We start from the raw sequence: 21,589 nt of genomic DNA, 5'->3' as shown, positions 1-21,589 counted from the left end.
ATTTTATATATATATATATATATATATATATATATATATAAAGTTTGCCTTTATTTCCACTCAAAAGAGATCTTTTTGATCTAGAAGAGACAGTTTTCCTTAATTTTCAAAATCAATTTCGGGATAAATTTTTTACATGAATGAAAATCAAATTTGTGTTCAAATTACTTTATTCTTATTTCAAATTTCAGTACAAATATAATTCTGATAATCTAACAGAGTTTTTTAGATACTATCTGATACTTAGATACTTTAGATATTTAGATACTTTCTGGAACTAAAAAATACCAAAATATGTTTTAGTTGGTTATTAGAGTGCCAGAAAAGGGACATCGGTGTTCCATCTGCATCAAACGGTTAAAAAATGAAATCTCGGAAATGGGACATTTTTCGAAAAAGTATTTTTCTGTTCAACTGATCATTTCGAGCCATGGGTATTGTCATTTATAAAAATAAGATAGCGTAATTTTTCAGATTCTGCGAAACTTTAATCTTTGAGATTGAGGAAAATTTTATAATTTAATCTTTAAGATTCTGAAAAATTTTATGCTATGTACTATTAAAGAGCTATTTAATAAAAAATCCCCTTTTAATTAAAAATAATAGATTATTAAAATTATTTTTGAGTTAAATAAAGTTTGAGTTAAAAAGTCTCGAGATTCGGTGTCGGAAGTGGTAAAGGAGAGAAATTTGTGAGGTATGTATACATTGTTTCAAGCTAAATTAATTATTCAAGAAATTATTTGGAATTATGCAATTTAATAAAAAATTTATTAAAGAGCAATTTATCTTAACTTTTTACATTTCATGATTTTGTGAAAAAAATCGAGTAAAAAAAAANAAAAAAAAAAAAAAAAAAAAAAAAAAAAAAAAAAAAAAAAAAAAAAAAAAAAGACGTAAAAAGAGAACAGAAAAAAAGAAGGAAGGAAACTTTTACAAGGCTAGTTATTCGTCGCAAAAAAAAAAAAAAAAAAAAAAAAAAAAAAAAAGGAAAAAANAAAAAAAAAAAAAAAAAAAAAAAAAAAAAAAAAAAAAAAAAAAAAAGATGTAAAAAGAGAACAAAAAAAAAGAAGGAAGGAAACTTTTACAAGGCTAGTTATTCGTCGCCAAAAAAAGGCTGAACTAACGTTTTGGTAAATGGGGTGTTATTAAATTATCCAACAATTTGTTGCTGCATGCCTTCTTTTTCCACTTGACTGAGTTTGAAGGAAGAGAAAGGAGAATCGTTTACACCCCTTTTACTATATCTCAAAGGTAGGAACTGTGGTCGAGTTCAAGTGCAAAACCTTCCATTTGAAAACTGTCGTAACAGGGGAGCTCGAAATCCTAAACCCTACCAAGTTATTGCTTCTAACCAACCACGTTTTTCTTTCATCTCATTTTTAGTTTCCTCTTCCTTATCATCCACTAAAGATTTTTTTCCATAGTCTTCACCCGAGATTGAAGTTTCATCGAGATGCAATGCCTGATCTCTTCTCTTCAGTTCTTTCAACAATTTAGTATGGAATGCATTTATATTTAGAAGGAGACTTTCAAACTTCACATTTTTGAGTCCTTCATCGATATCTCCGATTTTAGCTAAGACTTCAATTTTGAAATTTTCATTTTCCGTTCGTACTTCATGAAGAGATTCTAAGGGTAAAGATTAACATGTTATAACTTTCAAACAAGTTATTTAGCGAGTGAAAACACGTGTGATGCGAGAAAAAAATGGACTATTTTGTATTACTTTTGATCTAATGATCGGATTTGAGTGAAATTGGTTGAGCAGTTCCTGAGAAATCGAAGTTTTACGACGCAACTTTTTTTAAAATTTGATTTCTCAGGAACTATTTTACCGATTACGTACAAATTTTGTATTTCGCCATGTAAAATAATGTAATTTAAATGATGCACGAAGTTGCTTGTCATACAATTCATAATTTTTTTGACTATTATTTAATAAAATGATTAATATTTACTGAAGTTCATATTTTTGAATGGAATTATCTTTGTCTAAACGAATTATATAATTGCGTGTAAAATTTTTTTTATTTCGCTTAAAATGTTATCGGGATGCGGCAAAATACATAAAAAATAATATTAACATTATTTTGGTTTCAAACTTTGGATCATTCTCCTTACTGACCCATTTTCCATCAAAGATGCGTAAACGCGCCATTTTAATAAATATTTTTTTTCATTAGTATTGTGACTGATATTTTTCACTAATTTTACTTTTCTGCTATTTTTAAGTGCTCTGAAGTCATCAAATATTAGTAATTCAACTGGAGTAAGCACTTTCGATTGAAATATTTTCAAAATACGCTAGTTTTTTAACTTGAAACGGTTATTGACTATTTCAACATTTTTAAAATGTATAATTATTTCACTTGAGATTGATCATATGTTTTTATGATGGGTTAAAGATGCATACAATTATTCCGCTGAGGAATAATCATATGTTTCTATCATACGCTTTTGTAATGGATTAAAGTTTCATATAATTATTCCGCTTAAGAGTAATTATATGTTTTTATGATGGATTAAAGTTGGATATAATTATTCCGCTTAAGATTAATCGTATGTTTTTATCATATACTTTTGTGATGTATAAAAATTGCATATAATTATACCCCTTGAGATATCATATGCCTTTGTGATGGATAAAAGTTGCACATAATTATTTAACTTGAAATTAATCATATATTTTAATTATATATTTTTATAGTAGATTAATATTGCATATAATTATTCCACTTAAGATTAATCATATATTTTTGATGGATTAAAGTTGTATGCAAAAATGGATTAAAGTTGTAAATGAAATAAAAGCAAATGTCATTAAAAAAAGAAAAGTGTTCAATTAAATAGTTTGTTCATTGATTTGATCAATGGTACGAATACGCACCATTTCATTTTGTTAAACAAAATATTATTTTTCATTCACGAAGCTTTTTTGTGCCCTAATAAAAGTAATTTAAGCATATTTCAATGAAAACAATACGACGTTTATTAAAATTTCAAAGCGCGACCTAAAATGGGCTAAACTATGGAAACCATATTATACTTCCCAGATAGCAACAACCCTCTACATTTTGTCAGCGTTTAAGTCAGCGTTTTTAGCTTCCCTAAAAATGAGGTATTGAGAGAAAAATTAATTCGAGCCATTAATAGGGAGCATTTCAGTCCTACAAAACACAGCAGGGTAAGCATTATGCTAGTATTTTTTTTTCCTTCTTCCTTTTCTTTCTTTTTTCGTATATTTCATTGGCATTTGCAAATTTTGGAATTTTCTTAAAGATTTAAACATGGTTTAATCTCTTCTTAATTATTTTTTGGTGCTTGAAAAACATTTTAATGAAGAAGACCTCCTTAACTACATCTGCCTATGATAAGATAACGGGCCAACTCATAGAAGCCGAACTACAATTTAAGAAGTAAAATTTATTTTAAAATCAAGCATTTCTGCCTCTGGTATATATATTATATTCTAATTTTTTTTTTACTTATAGATTAAAGCCTAATGCAGTACCATCTCTTCATCCAAATTTACCGAAGCACTTCTTTTCAACAGCTGGTACTTATCGAGAATCTTTGGATGATTGAAAATTAAGAAAGGAAATGGAAAACATTCAGGCTTCAACAGCTGAAAATTTAAAACGTCAACAATTATATGATGCGACACAAAAGTTTTCCTCTTTTTTTGACCTAAAGTCTAAGCTCCCAGATGCGAAGAACTCTTGGAATACTATAAAAAGTGAATGCTACATTCTTTTCATGTTACTAGATGTTCAGCCAGTACCAGAAGTAATTATCTCTTTATATATCAATTCCAATTGTGAAGTCAAAGCTTATGTTAAGGAAACAAAAATAAAAGTTTAAAAAAACTTTAAATTTCTACATCTGCTTGTTGCTATTGATACAATAGATGATATTTTAAAAGAATTAAAAAAATTAGCTTTGTATACACCACCAGCTGATAAAGATGCAAAAATTATTGTAAATACTATTAAAGAATTTTTAAAATCCCTATTAAATGTAAAAAATATATGTAACTATCTAATTTTATTCATTATCAGTCAACTTTCTTACATAGGCGATGATAAACATGCATACAAATATTCTGCAGAAACTTTAGTTTTTGCTTCCTTAATTTATACAATATCCTCTAATGCATATAGATTTGAAAGTAAAAGTTGCAATATTATTTTACCACATCCAAATACAATAAGAAACATCTGCTTAAAAGCAAATATTAGTCCACAGTTAGAACAATCAGATGCGTACTTTTTAAAATATATCCAACAAAAGTTTAAATGTTTTAATGAAGATGATAAAACTGTCGTTATAATGCTTGATGAAATTCACATAAAAGAATATTTTGATTACAAAAGTGGAAACATTGTTGGAACTTCATTTGATGCTAACAGTACTTCCAGTGCTCAAGTATTTATGTTGAAAAGTGTTCGCTCTTCTTATAAAGATCTAGTGCACGTCTTACCCGTAAAAAAAGATTACTAGGGAAATACTCCACGAATTCCTAAGTAAAGTTATACTGGGACTGGAAGAGTTAGGGTTCTTGTTATTTCTGCAGCAACAGATAATAATTCTATAAACAGAAAAGTCATGTCCTTATTTGTTAATCCTCCTAGACTGCAATTTGTTTATCCTCACCCGATTGACAACAATACTGTTTGTCTAAGATAGGTACTCTTCCAGACTTTCGTCTGTAGCTGCGGCGGTGACTATGGTAACGAGGTATGATTATTTCAAGTAGGGGTGCGGGGGTCCCTCTTTAGGACTGGTTTCGGCGAGAGAAAAGGAGACCTCTTCATCGAAGCTACCCTCCCTAAAATGCCCTCTTCTTGTTTCCATAGCACCAGACTGCCGCAGACTTTGTGGCGGGAAGAGTACCTATCTTAGACAAAGAGTAGACCCCCTTTTTTCCTAATTGATTTCGTGCACCTGTTAAAATGCATACGCAATAATTGGCTTAACCCAAAAAATCCCGATAAATGTTTTTTTTAATCCCATGTTTGGTGAAAAATCAGGTGAATTGGTTGATTTTTAAATTATTTTGATTTCAAAAAGTTTGGTGAAAACCTACATCATTATATAGCCTTCTAAAAAGTTACAGAACACAGTAACAGGTAACAGAATATATCAACAATATCTATTATATATAATTCTCTTACGTGGCTCCCAAATTTTGGCTGTATTTCTTTTCCGCCGGTGGCAACGTTTGCTTTGTTTTGAAAACACCAAAGCATTCTGCCTTTTAATGATGTGTTTCTGATCTAATATATATAATTCTCTTACGTGGCTCCCAAATTTTGGCTGAAGTACTTTGTACAACTAAATAAGATTCTTTTCACAACAGTTAAATATTTACTTTATTTTCTTCATTCATAGAGAAAACAGTCGGCAAAGAATTCTGTTAGGTTAAAAAACATTTCGCTAAAAAAATAACGAATTCTAAAAGAAATAAAAATAAACAACTTAAAAAATAAAAATGCTGTTGCCAGCCATAGAATTTTTTGAAAGTTAACTTAGCAACATAAATCAAAATGACATAGAAGCGCAACTAGATCAAAATTATGATACCTGAGCGCTTGACGTAACAAATCCTTCAATTCTAAAAGTGTTGTATCGCCAAATGCCCAAATTAACAATTGTGTTCTTAAAGAAATTCTATAAAAAGTTTTAAATAAACAACCTACTTCTACAACTGCTTCTTGAAGAACTTGGCTCATTGATTAAAAATATTGTTTTAATTTTACAGTACTAACTTTACTTCTACTTTCATTATTGCTATGACCCTCTTTCATTACATTTTACAACTTCATGCTAAATTTGAGGACTTTAAGTTGTTTTGTGGTTGAATACTGACATTTAGAAATGTGTACATAAAAAAAATAATATTTAGAGGTTAAGAGTTGCCTCAGAAAAATTTGAATTGTTGACATTGAACTTAACAATGGAAACAATCGTTTTTGTGAAAAATTGAATTGTATTGTTGACATCAAAACTAAAAATATTGTGTTTCAACTTAACAATACTACCTTAATTTATACTTTAGAATTGCCTCGGAGAAATTTGAATTGTTAGCAATGACTTAAACAAAAAGTTTTATTTTAACTGACAAATACTATATTATAATTTTAACTTTTTCTATGACTATACTCATTTTCTTACTCTTTTCTTTGTTTTTTATACATTTTATATTTTTGTGATAAAATAAAAAACTTATAGTTGTTCTGCTTCTGAACACTGATGAAAACACAAAATGATGGGCTTCATCAACAATCAAAAATATATACATTTATTTTACAAATTCCATATTATTAAGGTGGCGCCCTTCAGAGAATTAAAAATACAAAATTATCTTCATCAAAGCCGATGCTTTACATCCGGCGTTCAGTGGCAGACTACTATTTCATATTGTTTTACAACACATGGCTTTAGCCCTCTGGTGGGAAAGACTTTAAAACAAAACTTACAACAGTTACTTTTCTCAACAACTGAAATTTAGAATAGTGTGATTAAGAAAAATATGTGAACTGTTTGCAATTTCAAATTAATATTGAAATGTACAGGTTTAGAATTTTCTACAGTGAAAAGTTTTCGGAACTTCAGTATTCAAAAAAGTATACAAAAACTAGACGTTAAGAACGTATTCAATGAGCGAGCAAAGCGAGCATTGGATTGCGAAGCAATTCGAAATGAACTGCGAAAGCAGTTCCGGGGGTTGGTGAGCGCCAGCGAGCAGGAGGCGAAGCCTCCTAGTTAGCAATAATATTCATAACAGGTAAAGAATACAGCTCCAATTAAATACTTGCAACTCGAGAAGATCACTGATACATGGAGGCTTAACTTATGGCTTGAGTGCCAGCTGATTATTCATAAACAAGATGGCTTATTAAAGTCGAGCTAAGTCTCTCCGCGTAAGTTAGAATGTTAATTAACGTGAAATTAATTAAATACAAAGCCGTATCGCACATCCAATTTTCAAAATACAATTATTTCTCTTCTAGGTCTTTCACTTTTCTTAGATTTATCGCTTGTTCATGAATTTTATTGTAACCGTTATATATTCTTGTTTTGCGTACCGTGCTACTTCGATGCATTATTAGTTTTTTTTTTACTGTTCTACACGACTTTGTGCCAGTCTTTGTGTTAAGTAAGAAATATATAGTGGAAGAATATGCGTTGAAAAAAAATAGAATGTGTCATTTAAGAGATTTGATATTTCCGGGCTTGGCTTGCTCGAAATAGATTGGAAAGAACAGTTGCTGATGTAAACAGATGGCGTGTTTCAACGACCAATCAAAATCGAGATACCGATACTACGTCACTTGCATTATCCATTAATTGATAAACTTGACAATGCATTTTGTTTTGAGAAAACTTTGTTGATCAATGAATAAACTATTATTTATTGATCACAAAGCTTGTTTTATGCTTGTATCAGTTGTAAGCTAAAATATTTATACAAAATATACAAATATACAATATATACAAAAGAAATTGAATTTATAAGTCATGAAAAGAAAACTATAGTAAATAAATCATGAATATGACTAAGAAATATTTGATTTAATAAGAAATATCTAGAATACCGAAGCAAAAATTACGTTAGCAAACTACGAATACAGTTATCCTATAAATGAAAATTTTAGAAGGCTTGCCATCCTAGTTTCATTTTTCTACGATACTTTAATTATTTAAAAAAAAATTTTTTTTTGCAATTTTAATATCGATTTCATCTAAATGTTTTTCAATACTTAAAGAACTATAACTAAATAAGTACGAAAATTGGCTTGTCCCAAACTTTTCAAGTCAATTAGTTATAATTATTATAGTGTTGTTGTTGTTGCTGGCCCACACGGTTAGTGGAGCTGAACCAAGTCCATGACTCCAGAGACTCTGAGTAAGTCTGTAACAAAAAGTGGATCTGAAAAGAGGTGCACTTTAGAGATATTTAGGCATTGAAGTATATGTTCAGGAGTAGCTTGTTGGTGGTTACACTTAGTGCAAATATGACGCAATGTATTTCTGCAGAAAATATCCACTCATTTGGGGCCAACTCTGGTGAAAATAAATCAGGTTGCGAATTAGCGACCGTCAGTCTATCCCCTTCCTTTTTTCCCCTCTTCGCATCTGAACGGTACCCTGGCCGAACGGTATTGCCCGCGAAAACGAACAGCTGTGCAAAGGGTGGAGGTAGCGGGCTCGAATCCCTCTGTTTCTCTGGATGTTTCTTCGTGATTTCCTTCACTGTATTGCGCTAAATTGAGCACCCAAGCCTGCAAATGTATGTAATTCCAATCAAGAAATAAATAAATAAATTGGATAACCTGCAGTATTGCGGGTTCTAGAGGTAGAAGGTAAGAATAATGTGAACATTTGAAGATCTAGGTGGAAGAACAATTTACGTTCTTGAAAAATGATTCTGAGTATAAATGACGGAGAAGTGCGGATAGGAGCAGTTTTATGGATAGGAGCCGTGTAACAACTATCTTGAAAAACCAATTTTCCTCTTTATTGATTTGTCAAAATTTATTATTCCTCAAAATGCAACAGTTAGCGATCGCTGTTTGCAGCACGTCAAATAAAAAACGGCTGAGTAAAAGTTGTAAAAGTTTGCAAAAGTTTTCTTAAAAGGGGAAGACCAAGATTAACAATTCAACAAAACATTTAGAACTGGCCAGTCTGAGACAGCACAACTATCCATTTATTAATATTAAATTGATAACACGAGTGGTCTCCTTTACATAGACCGTCGATGGATTCTACAGGCACTATCCATTGAGCCTAATCACCAAATGATGTGGCATATACTAAAGGAAAATCTTAACAATAGGATGCTCCATCACTGACATCAATATCTAACCAACGACATCCTACAACTTTTGACGTATGGTAAAAAGCACACAACTTTGAAGGTGATTATATTGAAGGAATTTAATGTAATTTTACTAGCACTTTCATTAAAAAAATGGGTACTGTTCGCTTATAGGGACATGTTGGCGATTGCTTTTCCAGTTGTCACCTATACGAACTTTAGTCTTCATAATAGATAAGTACAAATTATAATATCATGATATCGGATATGCCAATACTAAAGCAAGCAATCACGCGTTTCCTTGTGACTATGAAACCATCGCTGCCTTTGGCAGAATGATCAGAGCTAATCACTCTTTTGTTATCAATAAAAACCACCCTACTTTAAGTTCTTCTGTCCTAGACGCATCCAACTTTAATGTGACTTAATATTCACTTTAAATACTCTCATGCGAATCGGTCAAATAGTTATCCGAGGTGTTTAACATTACGTCTTCTACCTTCTTTAGTAAACTTTAATGATGGCGCTGTTATATCGCTGATGTATTTCTATCACACCAAGTCACACCAATCGGCTTTCACACAAGTCTATCACACCAATCGGCTTTTCATTGGGACAGCCCTTATATCTTATGCTTAATAATTTCTTATCGATTTCTATTCACCGATATTTCGACGCAACTTAACTACTACATTGTAGAGAAGCATTTACAGTTATTTTGAAAGTTAAAGCCTGGGTCAAGTTCAATTATTTTGACTATTACCTTCTGGGCTATTTCTCTCAGGTTGATTTGCACATCCCTTTTCTCTTCAAAACAAGTAATATTAAAAAAAAAAATTAAAGTCAATTCCTTCTTAGGTCAGCAAAGAAAACTAATTATATTCAATTAATGAATTAATATTTGAAAAAATTATATTAACATCAAGTGTCACCCACCAACTACAAGTTTAAAAAAAATGTATTCGAATCGAGTGGATGCATAAAAAGTATTTTATTAACGATTGAAAATTTGAACAAGATATATAAATATATCTAGGGAGACTGTGAACTAATAGTAGGAATTGAATAAAAAAATAATTTTATTAAAATTAGAATGATTATGATACTCTTTTAGATGAATAGTACGAATTAAATCGAAAGCATTAAACTAAGATAATACTCAAGATAAAAGCATTAAATTAATATAATACCCAGTGTAAACATAAAAAGAAAAAGATACTCACTTCTAAGTAGAGCCAGTTGAATGCATAGCAGAGCAAAACAGATAGTCACAATCAAACCAAAAATGAAAAATTCTTTCCCTTTGCAATAGCGAAGTACTCTATTGACAATTAACCAAGCAACGTCTCTAATTTCTGGAGAGGCAGGTCTTGGTTGAGATGCACTAAACAAAATATTATAAGAGAATTTTTTTGTGATCAGTTTAATACAAAGAAAGAAAAAAAAGAATCTTAATTTTAAGCTATAAAATTTCTCTGTGTAATTTTAAGGTGTGGAACTGCTATTTTCCTGAGAAAACAGGATTTGCCTAAAAGATTCCTACAGTTTCAAAATGTTGTTTATTCACAAGTGTATGACTTGCAAGGGTGGTATGATACATGAAAAGGCGTACATACTCACCAAGTTTCAGGTACACACTATAAATACTTTATGTGCGTCCCCTTAGTCACCAGATACAGTGTACACATCCCGATGTAGGTCAGTTCTGTCGATGTAAAACAGTTCAATATAAACCAATTCTGTCGATGCATGTTTAAAAACAAGCTTCGGTCAAGGTTGCTCTGAGCAGCAGTGTTATGTTCATGCAATGTTCTTTTGATTTTGGCTTCACAAACTTTGTTTTTTATAAGTTGGCTTTGGGGTACATCATTTTTGTCCTTCACATGTTTGCATTGGGGTACATCAACTTTGTCCTTCAGCATTTTCATTCGGAGAACATTAACTTTGTTCTTTAAAGGTTTGAGTTGCGGAAATTGATACTTCAAATTTGTCCTTCAGAAGGCGGTACTGCGGTAAAACTTTGTCCTTCACATGCTTGCATTCTGGTACATCAACTTTGTCCTTCACATGCTTGCATTCTGGTACATCAACTTTGTCTTTCAGCATTTTCATTGACTTTGTTCTTCAAAGGTTTGAATAGCAGAAATTGATACGGCAAAATTGTTCTTCAGAAGTTTGCACTGAGATAAAACTTTGTCTTTCACATGCTTGCATTAAGGTACATCAACTTCATCCTTCAAGAGTTTTCATTCATATAAGCCAACTTTGACATTCACAAGTTGGCACTGGGGTGACCAACTTTGTCTTTCACAAGTTGGCGGTGGAGTACAGTGCAGAAAATAAAAAACGAACCACTTTTGATCTAATGGTTGGATCTTCTCGCTCTAGGACTAAATCTTAAGAAGATTGAGAAGGTGACCTTTAATATACTAATTTAGTACAGAAAATATTTTAAGTTACGAAAACCAGCACAAAACTGCACTTTCTATGAATAAACACATCCTATTTTCGACGAATTCAGGTTTCTGACCACCAAAATGTTGAGGATAGCCGCAATCTGGGAAATATGATCCATATAGTTTTTTCAGGCGAGCAGTTCAATGTTTCGACGCCTTAATGTTAATTTTACTTTTTGCGTATTTCGCCATATCTAGAAATTTTTTAAAACTAATCGAAAAATTTTTGTTCGCAATTATAAAATTTGCTTAGCAGCGGATAATTCCAAGCATAAAATACATTTTAGTGAGTATTTATTATTTTTTATTATTTCATTTCATACTAGTTGAAAATTTTTTGAATAGTAAGGTATGCATTTTTTTTACATCATATTAGCGAATGTATTTCCTCCATGGCAAAATACAAAACCTGAGCAGAAATTGGCTGTATAGTTCCTGAGAAATCGAATTTTAGAAATACGGCTTTTACAAAATATGATTTTTCAGAGACTATTCAACCGATTTCACTCAAATTTCGTTTTTTTATCATTCAAAATTACACTCTTTAAAATCATATAAAAACTGTATAACTTACAATTCAAAATTTTTTCGACTAGTATAAAATAAAATTATGAAAAGTAATAAATACTCACGAAACTTTATCTTTGGATAAACAAATGTTATAATTGTGAGCAAAAAAATTTTCAATTTGTTTATAAAGTTCTTGAGATATAGCGAAATACGCAAAAAGTAAAATTAAAGGATCAAAATTTTGGTGGTCCGCTCCTCTGACCAAACTATGTGGACCATATTTCCCACATTGAGGATACCCGCGATATTTAAGTCAGAAATCCGAATCGATCGAAATAAAAGGTATATTTATTCAGAGAAAGTACGCTTTTGTGACTGATTTCGTAACTTAAATATAGTCAGCACTAGTTAATTATCAAATTTTAACATCACACCTTGAACCGTAAAAATAGAGTCCTGTAACGTGAAGATCCGATTATTAGATCAAAAGTTATCGATGGTAATCCGTTTGTTTTTTGCTCATTTTACATCAACTTTGGTTTTCAAAAACTCCCTTATTACAAATAACACTCTAGTTTGTCTACTGTAAGAACTCCCCCCGACACAAAGACACAAAAGAGGCCGTCTGCTGCTATGGAAACAAGATAGCTCATTTCAGGGAAGGTAGCTTCTCTTCACTCTAAAGTTAACGCAATAGACCAAAGAAAAAGATTCTCTTTCTCTCGCCGACCAAAACCTATCCTAAACAGTGATCCCAAACCCCTACTTGAAATAGTTTTACCTCGTTACCATAGTCACTGCCAAGGATCCAGAGGAATGGCTGGGGGAGATCTTACTTTAGACAAACTATTCCTGAATTCATCAGTCCTACTTCGAGGGATATCGTTAGACACCTGCTGTAGAACGTGCATGAACGGAACTGATTCACCATTCGCATCATGACCGAAGAGATTAATTAAGAGGGCACACCCTGATTATTCATGGTATGTACCAAAAACTTTGTAGGCCGAGATAGCCTGGTCGGTAGGGCCCTGGTCCCATGTCCGAGAGTTTGTGGGTTCGAACCCCGCCGGCCGAAGACTCCCCGTGTAGTAAAAGTGACTGATGCACGTTAAATCTGTCGAGTCGCAAAAGTCCTCCATGTTCCCATAACAAATCAATACCTCTGGGGTTACTGGATTGGAGATCGATCGTTCTCTGATTCAGGTCAAAATTACGATCTGCGTATGAATGGGTCCGCCTTATAAACGGGTGTGACATATGGTGTTGCAGAAATCAAATTCTTGGTCATAGATGGCGCCACTGGAAAATAAAAACAATCGCACCTCCTCTGCCTAAACAGGCATGCGTCAACAACAGCACCAGAAACTTTGTGATCCATCTTTATATGTTGTATACTTGTTAATTAAAAGTCCTTCGAAACATTATGGACTAATTGGGTTAACCCTGCAGAATGCAAGTACATACTAATATTTGTGGTTTAATGTACGTCTGAAATCAGTTTATATGTAATATAGAACTAATTTTAAAACAACCTTTATGCTTTTGGAAATTAAGTTGTTAAAATATACGCCACACCTTATATGTTTCTTTGACTTGGTACCTCAATGCAGGAGCGCTGTTACTGTAGAATAACTGTAATTATTCCAGAGAAGTTAAGTATATAATTAACTACTGCATTTATTCCATATATGCTCGTAATGGACAAAAAATATCTTTAAATGTTCCAACTACATCACTGTTTGGGAAAATGGAAGTTGTTCTAGGTTTTTCATAACCTCTCTTTTCGATAAAATTAACCTCATCGACCAGAATAACTTCAACGCCATAATCACAAATATAGAGCTGTTAGAGTAAAAAAAAATCAGGATAACATAAGCATTTTAAAAAAGCAGCATTTCAAGATCAAATTAAAAAAAAAATAAGAGCCGAGGATAATTTAGGAACTTTTTGAAATCGATTAATTTTTAGACCGAGTTTTTTCTTCTTTATTTTCATCCGCGTGCATTTTTAAGGTTTTTACATAATATTAATTTAAAGTATTTTATATGTTGTTGTCAGCCATTAAGGAAGAGGGGGTGCAATTGTTCTTGGTCATCTGTGGCCAAGAATTCGAATTCTGCCACACTCATGCGTCACAACCGTTTAATAGGGTGGACCCATTCTCACATCAATTGATTCATCCAAAGATCATAATTTTGACCTGAATTAGAGAATGATCAATCTCTAATTCAGTACCTGCAAAGGTATATTTTGTTATTGAAACATGGAGGACAAATTTAACATCCGACAAATTTAACTTGCACTGGTCTGCATTTACTACGCTTGGAATCTTCTGCCGGCTGGATTCGAACTCCCATTTTCACAAATGTGAGTCCAGCGCTCTGCCAACCAGACTGTCCCAGCTTAAGTATTTTATATTTTTATTAACTTACTCATAACTACTGTCTTGGTATCAATTTTAATTTAAAAAGGAATACTGAAGAGGGAAAGATATTTTGTAACGTCTTATCAAACGTACATTAGCTAGAATTGAAAACCATACTAGCTTATTAAACGACAAAAGAGCAACTAATTACATGATTGTGTCTGATCACGAGGTTGTGCATGATATGTTGATGTTATATATTTAAGACTTGAGTTTACTATCATGCTGAATAAATTTTAGAATCAAATTTAATTGGATCTAATTAAAGTGACGTCACATTTAAGTGTCGAACTTATTGGTTAACTCTGGCTTGACGTCGCAAGCAATTATCCAATTTTTCCAGTTTTTGCAACCCGTGACCTGAAATGCTGTGGCATTTATGAAAGTCTACCCAGAAAATACAAACAAAAAATTTGACTGATATACATTTGATGATTTAAAATATATTTTACTTAATTTCTGTTCAAATTTCAATGTAAAAGTTTTTTTAGTACTTAGAATGCGATCTAGACAGTGTTAAATGCTTTATTTTAGTGGTAGTAAAGCTTACAATTTAAAAGCATAGAAATTAGATTGAACAAATTCTTTGCAACATTATTCAAAGATAGAATGTAAGCTGAAGGTTTTTCACAAATTAAATAATTGTTGAAATCAGGGGAGTCGATTTGAAAAATTTCTTGCATTATGGCCAGAAAAAAGAAAACATTCTCAAATTAACGGAAAAATAAAAAATAGAAACGTTTTTTTACCTTTCTGGTTGCATTTTTCTTTTTTCATCCAATTCATCTCTCTCTCTTGCCTAAAAATGTAAAAGAAAATTAATGTGAAGAGGAATATATTTGTTTAAATACTGGATCTCTCCTGAAAATATGGGAAAAGGAAAAAATACTTAGAGAAGGCTATGAAAATAAGGCTATTAAATATCAAGCTAATTAAAAGCTAATTACTAAATTTTGTACCAAGCTAATTGCTAAATTTTGTAATTAGTTATCTTTCTTTACAAAAAGTGTTCTATATTTTTCTGTCACATCACGCTCTTCAGAAAAGTCTAAAAATTTTAAATTAAGAATACTTCATGGATGGCAGCTTGGTGTGAATACTCTTAAGATCATGAAATAAGCAAACAGTTATAAAAACACGCTCTTAAAAGTGACCTTTATGACGCCTTAAACGACAAATGCTAATCGCTGTAACCATTTAAGAGATAAGACACGAAAAATCATTATTAACTGTGAGACCAGAGCGAAGATAAAAATCATAAAAACCAGTTGATTGATCTAAGGAGAATGGTAGAAGTAAAAGGAGGCCTTATTTTGCTTTTAATTCCTCTATCTTTCTGATAGGTTTTGCGAGGGATTGTTCAAAGTCTTAGATCCTGTGAGGGAATGGTCAAAAATTCCAAAAAATGTAATTTTTATTTTGAAATATGTAAGAATTACAATACTTAGAGAACAGTTGTTGGAAGGCGCGAGTAGCAAAACTGCTGTAGTTGCTACTTTTGCTGTAGTTTGTAGTGTAATGCGCTAGTTTTCAAAGAAACAAATAGTTTAATAAATAGTGCCACACACACACAAAAAAAAAAAGAAGAAAAAAGAAGACAAATGAAAAAGAGTAGTTTGCAGCGATTCCTGGCAACTACTTCTATAGTTAGTTTAGTGGAAATGTAATTAATATTTCTGGTGCAAATCTTACTTGAGTCAATGAGAATGCATCCGTTTTAGATTTAATCTACAGTCATTCTTAATCATATCAATTTGCTCTCAAATGGAAATGAAAATGCTCCGATAAAATCACAAAAATGATCGAAATTGGGCAGCATGATAACAGTTGTTGCATCATCCAGGAGCTAAAGATCAATCACGAAGCAGTTTTAAATCATTTGCACTAAACTAGATTAAAAAAGAAGCTTGATATATGGGTGCTGCACCAATTTACACAGAAGAACACCATGAATCGGATTTCCATTCGCGAAACCTCGGCCAAACGGAATGAAATCGATCCATTTCGTCAACTGATGGTGATAGGAAATAGGTCACATTTTTGCGAAAACGAGCGTGGTCAGAGCAGGGTGAAGCAGCTTAAACGGTGGCAGAACCAGAACTGACGGGTCGGAAGGTTCTTTTGTTCCTTTGGTGGAATTGGAAAGGAATAATTTATTAAGAGTTGCTTCCATATGGCCAAACAATAAATTTCGATATCTACTGTCAACAACTGGACCGTCTAAACAGAAACGGCCAGAATTGGTCAACAAGAGAAGTGTCGTGTTCCATCAGGATATGACCAAGCCACATACGTCTATAGTGGCACATCAGTAATTCCGAGAGCTTGGTTGAAGAGGTTTGCTGTCCATATAGTTCAGACCGGGCACCAAACGATTACCATACTTTTCTTGCATTGCAAAACTTTCTTAGTGATAAGAAATTGGCATCAGGAAAAGATTGTGAAAATTGATTACTAGAGTTTTTTGCTAATAGCGACCATGCTATGCTATGAGCTATGCTCAATGCTATGCTCTCATGCTAAATGCTATGAGAGAAGCATTATGAAGAACAAATTATAGAACAAAACAGCGCATAATTTACCAAAATTGGTAATCCAAAACACGTTAAATAAAATCTTGAAGTTCGCGTAAAAATAATTTCTTTCTTTTTACCCAACCTAATAAAATATAACTTTACGATTTTGGCCATTACGATTTCGCCAGCCTCAAATTATATGATTGCCATAAAACTGTCTGAAAGGTTATTTGAACCAAATTACCTATTTTGTTTACAATCTATATAAGTATATATTTCTCTTATGTGGCACCGTAAACTCAAGTATTTCTCTATCTGTTGGTAACACTAAAGTTATTATTCATTATATTAGTTTTTTGTAAATAATAATTTTATTGGTGTAAAAAAATTAATTATACGTTACGTATTTATTTAGATTAATTTTTTCGGTTGTTTAAGTAGTAATTTAAGTAGTGTCAAATAGTTAGTAATAAGTTAAGTACTTATTTAGAATAATTTTGCGTTTTTTTAAAAATAAAACTTAGTTACGAAGTAATTATTTAGATTCATTTTTGATCCCTTGTAAAATGGCTGAAGAAATTTTAAACATAAATACGTGCTATGGTGCCGCATACTGTCATACCAATTATCGGTGACGGAGCTTGCCTTTTTCGAGTAATAGCAGATACGATACTCAAGTTATGGCTCAAGCGGTGAGCGAGGAAGAAGTATAGCATGTAATGGAACATTGGGATGAGTTTTCAATCTCACAACAAAGGAGATAATTTTGCTGTCTACTATACTGAAATGTCCCGAACTCATACTTACGATGTTTTGTGTGATTTAATGGCTACGAAACAGATTTGAAATAATTTCTAAAATTTAATACATGAAGAATTTTGACAATATCATGGACGTCTCTTGAAAACCGTTATAACTGAAATTAAAGTAGTACATCCGTGAGGGCAACAGCTTCTAGTGAAAAAAAAAAGGTTTATATATTGTTTAAAACTAATTATGGTGTTAAAATTGGAGAAGAGTTTCAAGCATTAGAAATGCAGTTATTTTATGTATCCGGCATGGTTACCATTAAAGTTTGTACATTACACAAGATAATTTTGAAAGATGATCAAAGTAGATGCCGTCGGCGGTTAGCTTTTTATTACAATAAAACATTCCTACTAACGACGGCAAAATATAGACACTTGCTTTTTAAAGGCTTACAAGTAGAAAAAAACAAAACAATATTAAATTCTTTTTGTGATGTTGTCTAATACTTCGGATGCGGAGTGTTAGGAAAAAATAATTTTTTTGCTTAATTTTTAATAAATAATTTAAAAAGTAAACCCAAAACACGCTATTATTATGGCGGTGATATGACTTAAATCTTTGCCTACTGTTAAATGGAGGTTATAATACCACGTGAAAAGCAAGATGTATGATTGCACTGCACTTTTTTCCAATCGTGCATTCGGACTCTACTCTAGTAAAAGTCCCAAGTGGTTTTAGATCCATAAAAATGCGCATCTTGGGAGTGTTGGAAGGGTATATTACTCCTTTAAGCAAATTAAATTAACAAAATTAAGTTTCGGTCTTGTGTTGGCAACAGGTATATTTTCTTTTGAAGATAACGCAAGTTATTCTGTGTGCATATCATTAGTGAATTGTATAAAAGTCACGTATTGTTAAAAGTAGTTGTCACTTCACTATGTCACTTAACTAATTCACGTTACTATGTCATTGTGTCCAGGTGATGTAAGATGTTAAACATGTTTATGCTGCATTATAAGCAGTTATTTTTTCAGTATTAGTCAGTATTTCAGTATTTCATATTAATGTAGCTCTAGTGAGATGTTAACAAATTAAGCGATCGAACTGTTACGAAACACTTGAAGCAGACAGATCATCAATTAATTGGTAATTTCTCTGTAGATGTCTTTTATCTCTTTAAAATTAAGCCCATTAAGTATATTGGACAACATTCGTACAATTTTAATAATTTTAAAAATAATATTTCTAATTTTTTTTGTGTGCTTCAGAAAGCGATTATCTGTGTAAAAATATACTAGAAATTTCGCTTGTTGGACAGAATTTATAATTAAAATGAAAAATTTAATCACCAAAAAAAGATGCGAATGCTAAAAAATTTTTTTAAACTTTTTGTCTAGGTGCAAATATGTAACCAAATTAGAGCATAAGCAGTCAAATAAGTTTTAAAATGATAAAAAATATTTGTCTATTTCTTATATATAAATTTTTTGAAGTTATACTTCTTATGCAACTTCCAACAAGGTTGCGTTAAACGTTTAACGCTACATTTTTATTGGCCGGGAAATCACGTGGTAGGATCCAGTTTTCCCTCATTCATTTCCATATTGTTTTGGTTCTCACTAGCATAAAAATAATAAAAGTCATAAAAGTATTGTTTTTCTATAAATATTTTTTTAGTTTGATTTGATACACATATAATTTAATAGGGTAGTATTTTTTATTTTCAAACTTAGTGGATAACAGTTGTAAGAAATGAGTGAAAACAATCCCACGGACAATGCGACGGATTTAAGGTTATGTCAAGGTACGTCTCTTGTGAATATCAATTGATTGTTAGGTTTTCTCTTTTCTAATTGCCATTTATATTTCACCAAATGCAACCATGAGGGATATCAAATTATTTATTACAAAATCTTTATTGCCACGACTATCCACTGCAGGTTCACAAACTCTGGCAGACGTTACTGGTGAAGAAATTGATTATTGTGAGCGGCATGTGATCCTTGCAGGAGATTTTAATGTGAATTTCTCGTTACCTGAAGCATAAACATTATTAACCTTCCTTAAAGACAAATTTGGATTGGAAATCATAAATGGTAGGAATGATCCAACAACCAAGGGGGTAACTACCATTGATGCAGTTTTTGCAAGAAATATTGAAAAAATAAAACTCAAACACTTCGTATCTTACTTTAGTTATTATAATCTCATTGTAAATGTTATAGATTTGGATATTTCTCCACTCGAAAATGATAATTAAAAGATGCGATCAATTGTGAATTGTAAGCATTGCTAATAAAGTTTGTCTAAAAGAAACAATATGATTTCACTAAAAATCAACTTCTACCCCTTCCTATTTTCATTTCCACATTACGAAGTTTAACTTCTTCCGCGCGGAGGGACTCCACGCACATTTTCGTTTTTATTAAGAGAATTATTATTATTCTGAGTTTAAGTGAGTTTGTGGCATTCTTTTATCCTTAGCGAAAGAACTTCGCAAAAAATCAAACCCTCCCTGACAATTAAATATTCCACTTACTATTTCCTCAATTAGTTCCTCTGCTGTAGAGTTGTTTTCCAATTCTGCTTCTTCCAGGGGTTCGTTATGTCTAAAAGGCCCTTGGTAGGTAGGGCTGGCAGAAAGAGTCGTTCTGAAAATCTTCTTCCGTGGCGTTTCTTTGAATCTATCAGGCTTGACCATATTTTGCGAGTTACAAATTCTCCTTCTATTTTTTTATATCCAATGTCTTTTATGAAATCTGGAACAAAATAATGCGTCTATACATAACATAGGATAAAATTATGACGTTTTTTGCTTTTTCAAAACCTGTGCCCACTTTTTCGAAATTTGAAAATTTTAAATGATAAAAAAGCAATTGATATTCACAATGTAAGGGTAAGGATTTCTTTTTAAACAAATTTTTAAATATTGTGAACATTAAAAAATTTTGCTACAAAACTAAGGAAGTTCGCCGTTGTCGAAATTGAATTTTTGACAATGCTAAAGTTATTTCCACAGTCACATCCAGATTTGCCCCCTCTCGGCCACTGTAGTTTTTCTTGTTCTGTTTTTTATCTTTTTTTCTCTCTCGGCTACTGTGGTTCCTCTAGTTTTGTTTCTCACCTTTATTTTCCATTTTTCGTTAGCAACTTTACACTTTTTTATTTATTTAAAATCACTTTAGTCTTCTCACATTCACGCCTGGCAAGTCTTGAAAATGGACACTTTTTATTGAAGCCCTTGAAACAAATCGACCGTTATTTGCTATTCATATATTTTTGAAGCGAATGAAGTTTTTAATCTGATAATACCTTCAGTTTTTTTGGGATTATTTATTTAGCAAGACATATTCATAGTTACGACCATTTTGCTTAGGAAAAAGAATACTTTTCTAAGCTTTTGTTGGCAAGCCACGAAGGCTTAACTCTGAATTCTGACGTATTGGTTGGGGAAACTGAGATAAAAGCCAATTAGATTAAGATTGCAGCAATTTTTTTGTTAAAGGGCTTATTTCTTTCATGGTTTTCCAGTGTTTCTAAAAAATAGAAGCAGTCTTCTTGCTTGAGAATTATGTGAAGTAACTCAAACAAAACTAAACCAGAATAAAAGCAAAATGAAAAACAATAAAAATCAGATGAGTCTTCTTCCGTATAGGACAACAATATAATAGTTGATTGATCATTGGTAAATTGACAGTATTCAAGTAAGCGAATGAATGTCAGCTATCTATATGAAAAATAATAAGTCACGTGGTAGCAGGTAATTTGAAATGCTATTTTTAAGATCAATCCGTGCATAAAATGTTGAAGCAGGTAGTAGTAACTGTACTTTTTTTATTTGCGTTGCCCTAAAGCTGCACACAATTGGCTATTGGCGACTGTCTGGGAAATATCCATGAGGATAATCAAAAGACATGGCATCCCAATTTTGGTCCTCTGAAACGTTGATGGCTTCCCAGCTTCAGTAGCCCGATGACCTGTGTGCAAACTCAGCCCTTTTGCGGTAGAATAGTTTAACAAGGACCGATGCAGCGCACCCTCGGTACCTTCGCAGACTGATAACAGTGGTCACTCGACTTATAAGTGTATATATATATATATA

General features: G+C 31.9%; 1 protein-coding gene across 1 annotated transcript in view; it reads right to left on the bottom strand.

The window, feature by feature from the left end:
- The window catches only part of LOC107443898 (uncharacterized protein PF3D7_1120000-like), a 37,206-nt gene that overhangs the window by 13,388 nt on the left and 2,229 nt on the right, over positions 1-21,589 (bottom strand). The window contains exons 2-4 of the mRNA XM_043049039.2: positions 20,027-20,246; positions 14,971-15,020; positions 10,051-10,211 (exon numbers count right to left, since the gene is read on the bottom strand). Of these exons, the coding sequence (XP_042904973.1) occupies positions 10,051-10,211; positions 14,971-15,020; positions 20,027-20,188 (373 nt within the window). The 5' untranslated portion in view covers positions 20,189-20,246. The remainder of the gene's footprint in view (positions 1-10,050; positions 10,212-14,970; positions 15,021-20,026; positions 20,247-21,589) is intronic.

This window comes from Parasteatoda tepidariorum, chromosome 3 (assembly GCF_043381705.1).
Source record: "Parasteatoda tepidariorum isolate YZ-2023 chromosome 3, CAS_Ptep_4.0, whole genome shotgun sequence".
In the NCBI taxonomy this organism is placed as follows: Eukaryota; Metazoa; Arthropoda; class Arachnida; order Araneae; family Theridiidae; genus Parasteatoda; species Parasteatoda tepidariorum.
This window is presented reverse-complemented; position numbering and strand designations above follow the sequence as displayed.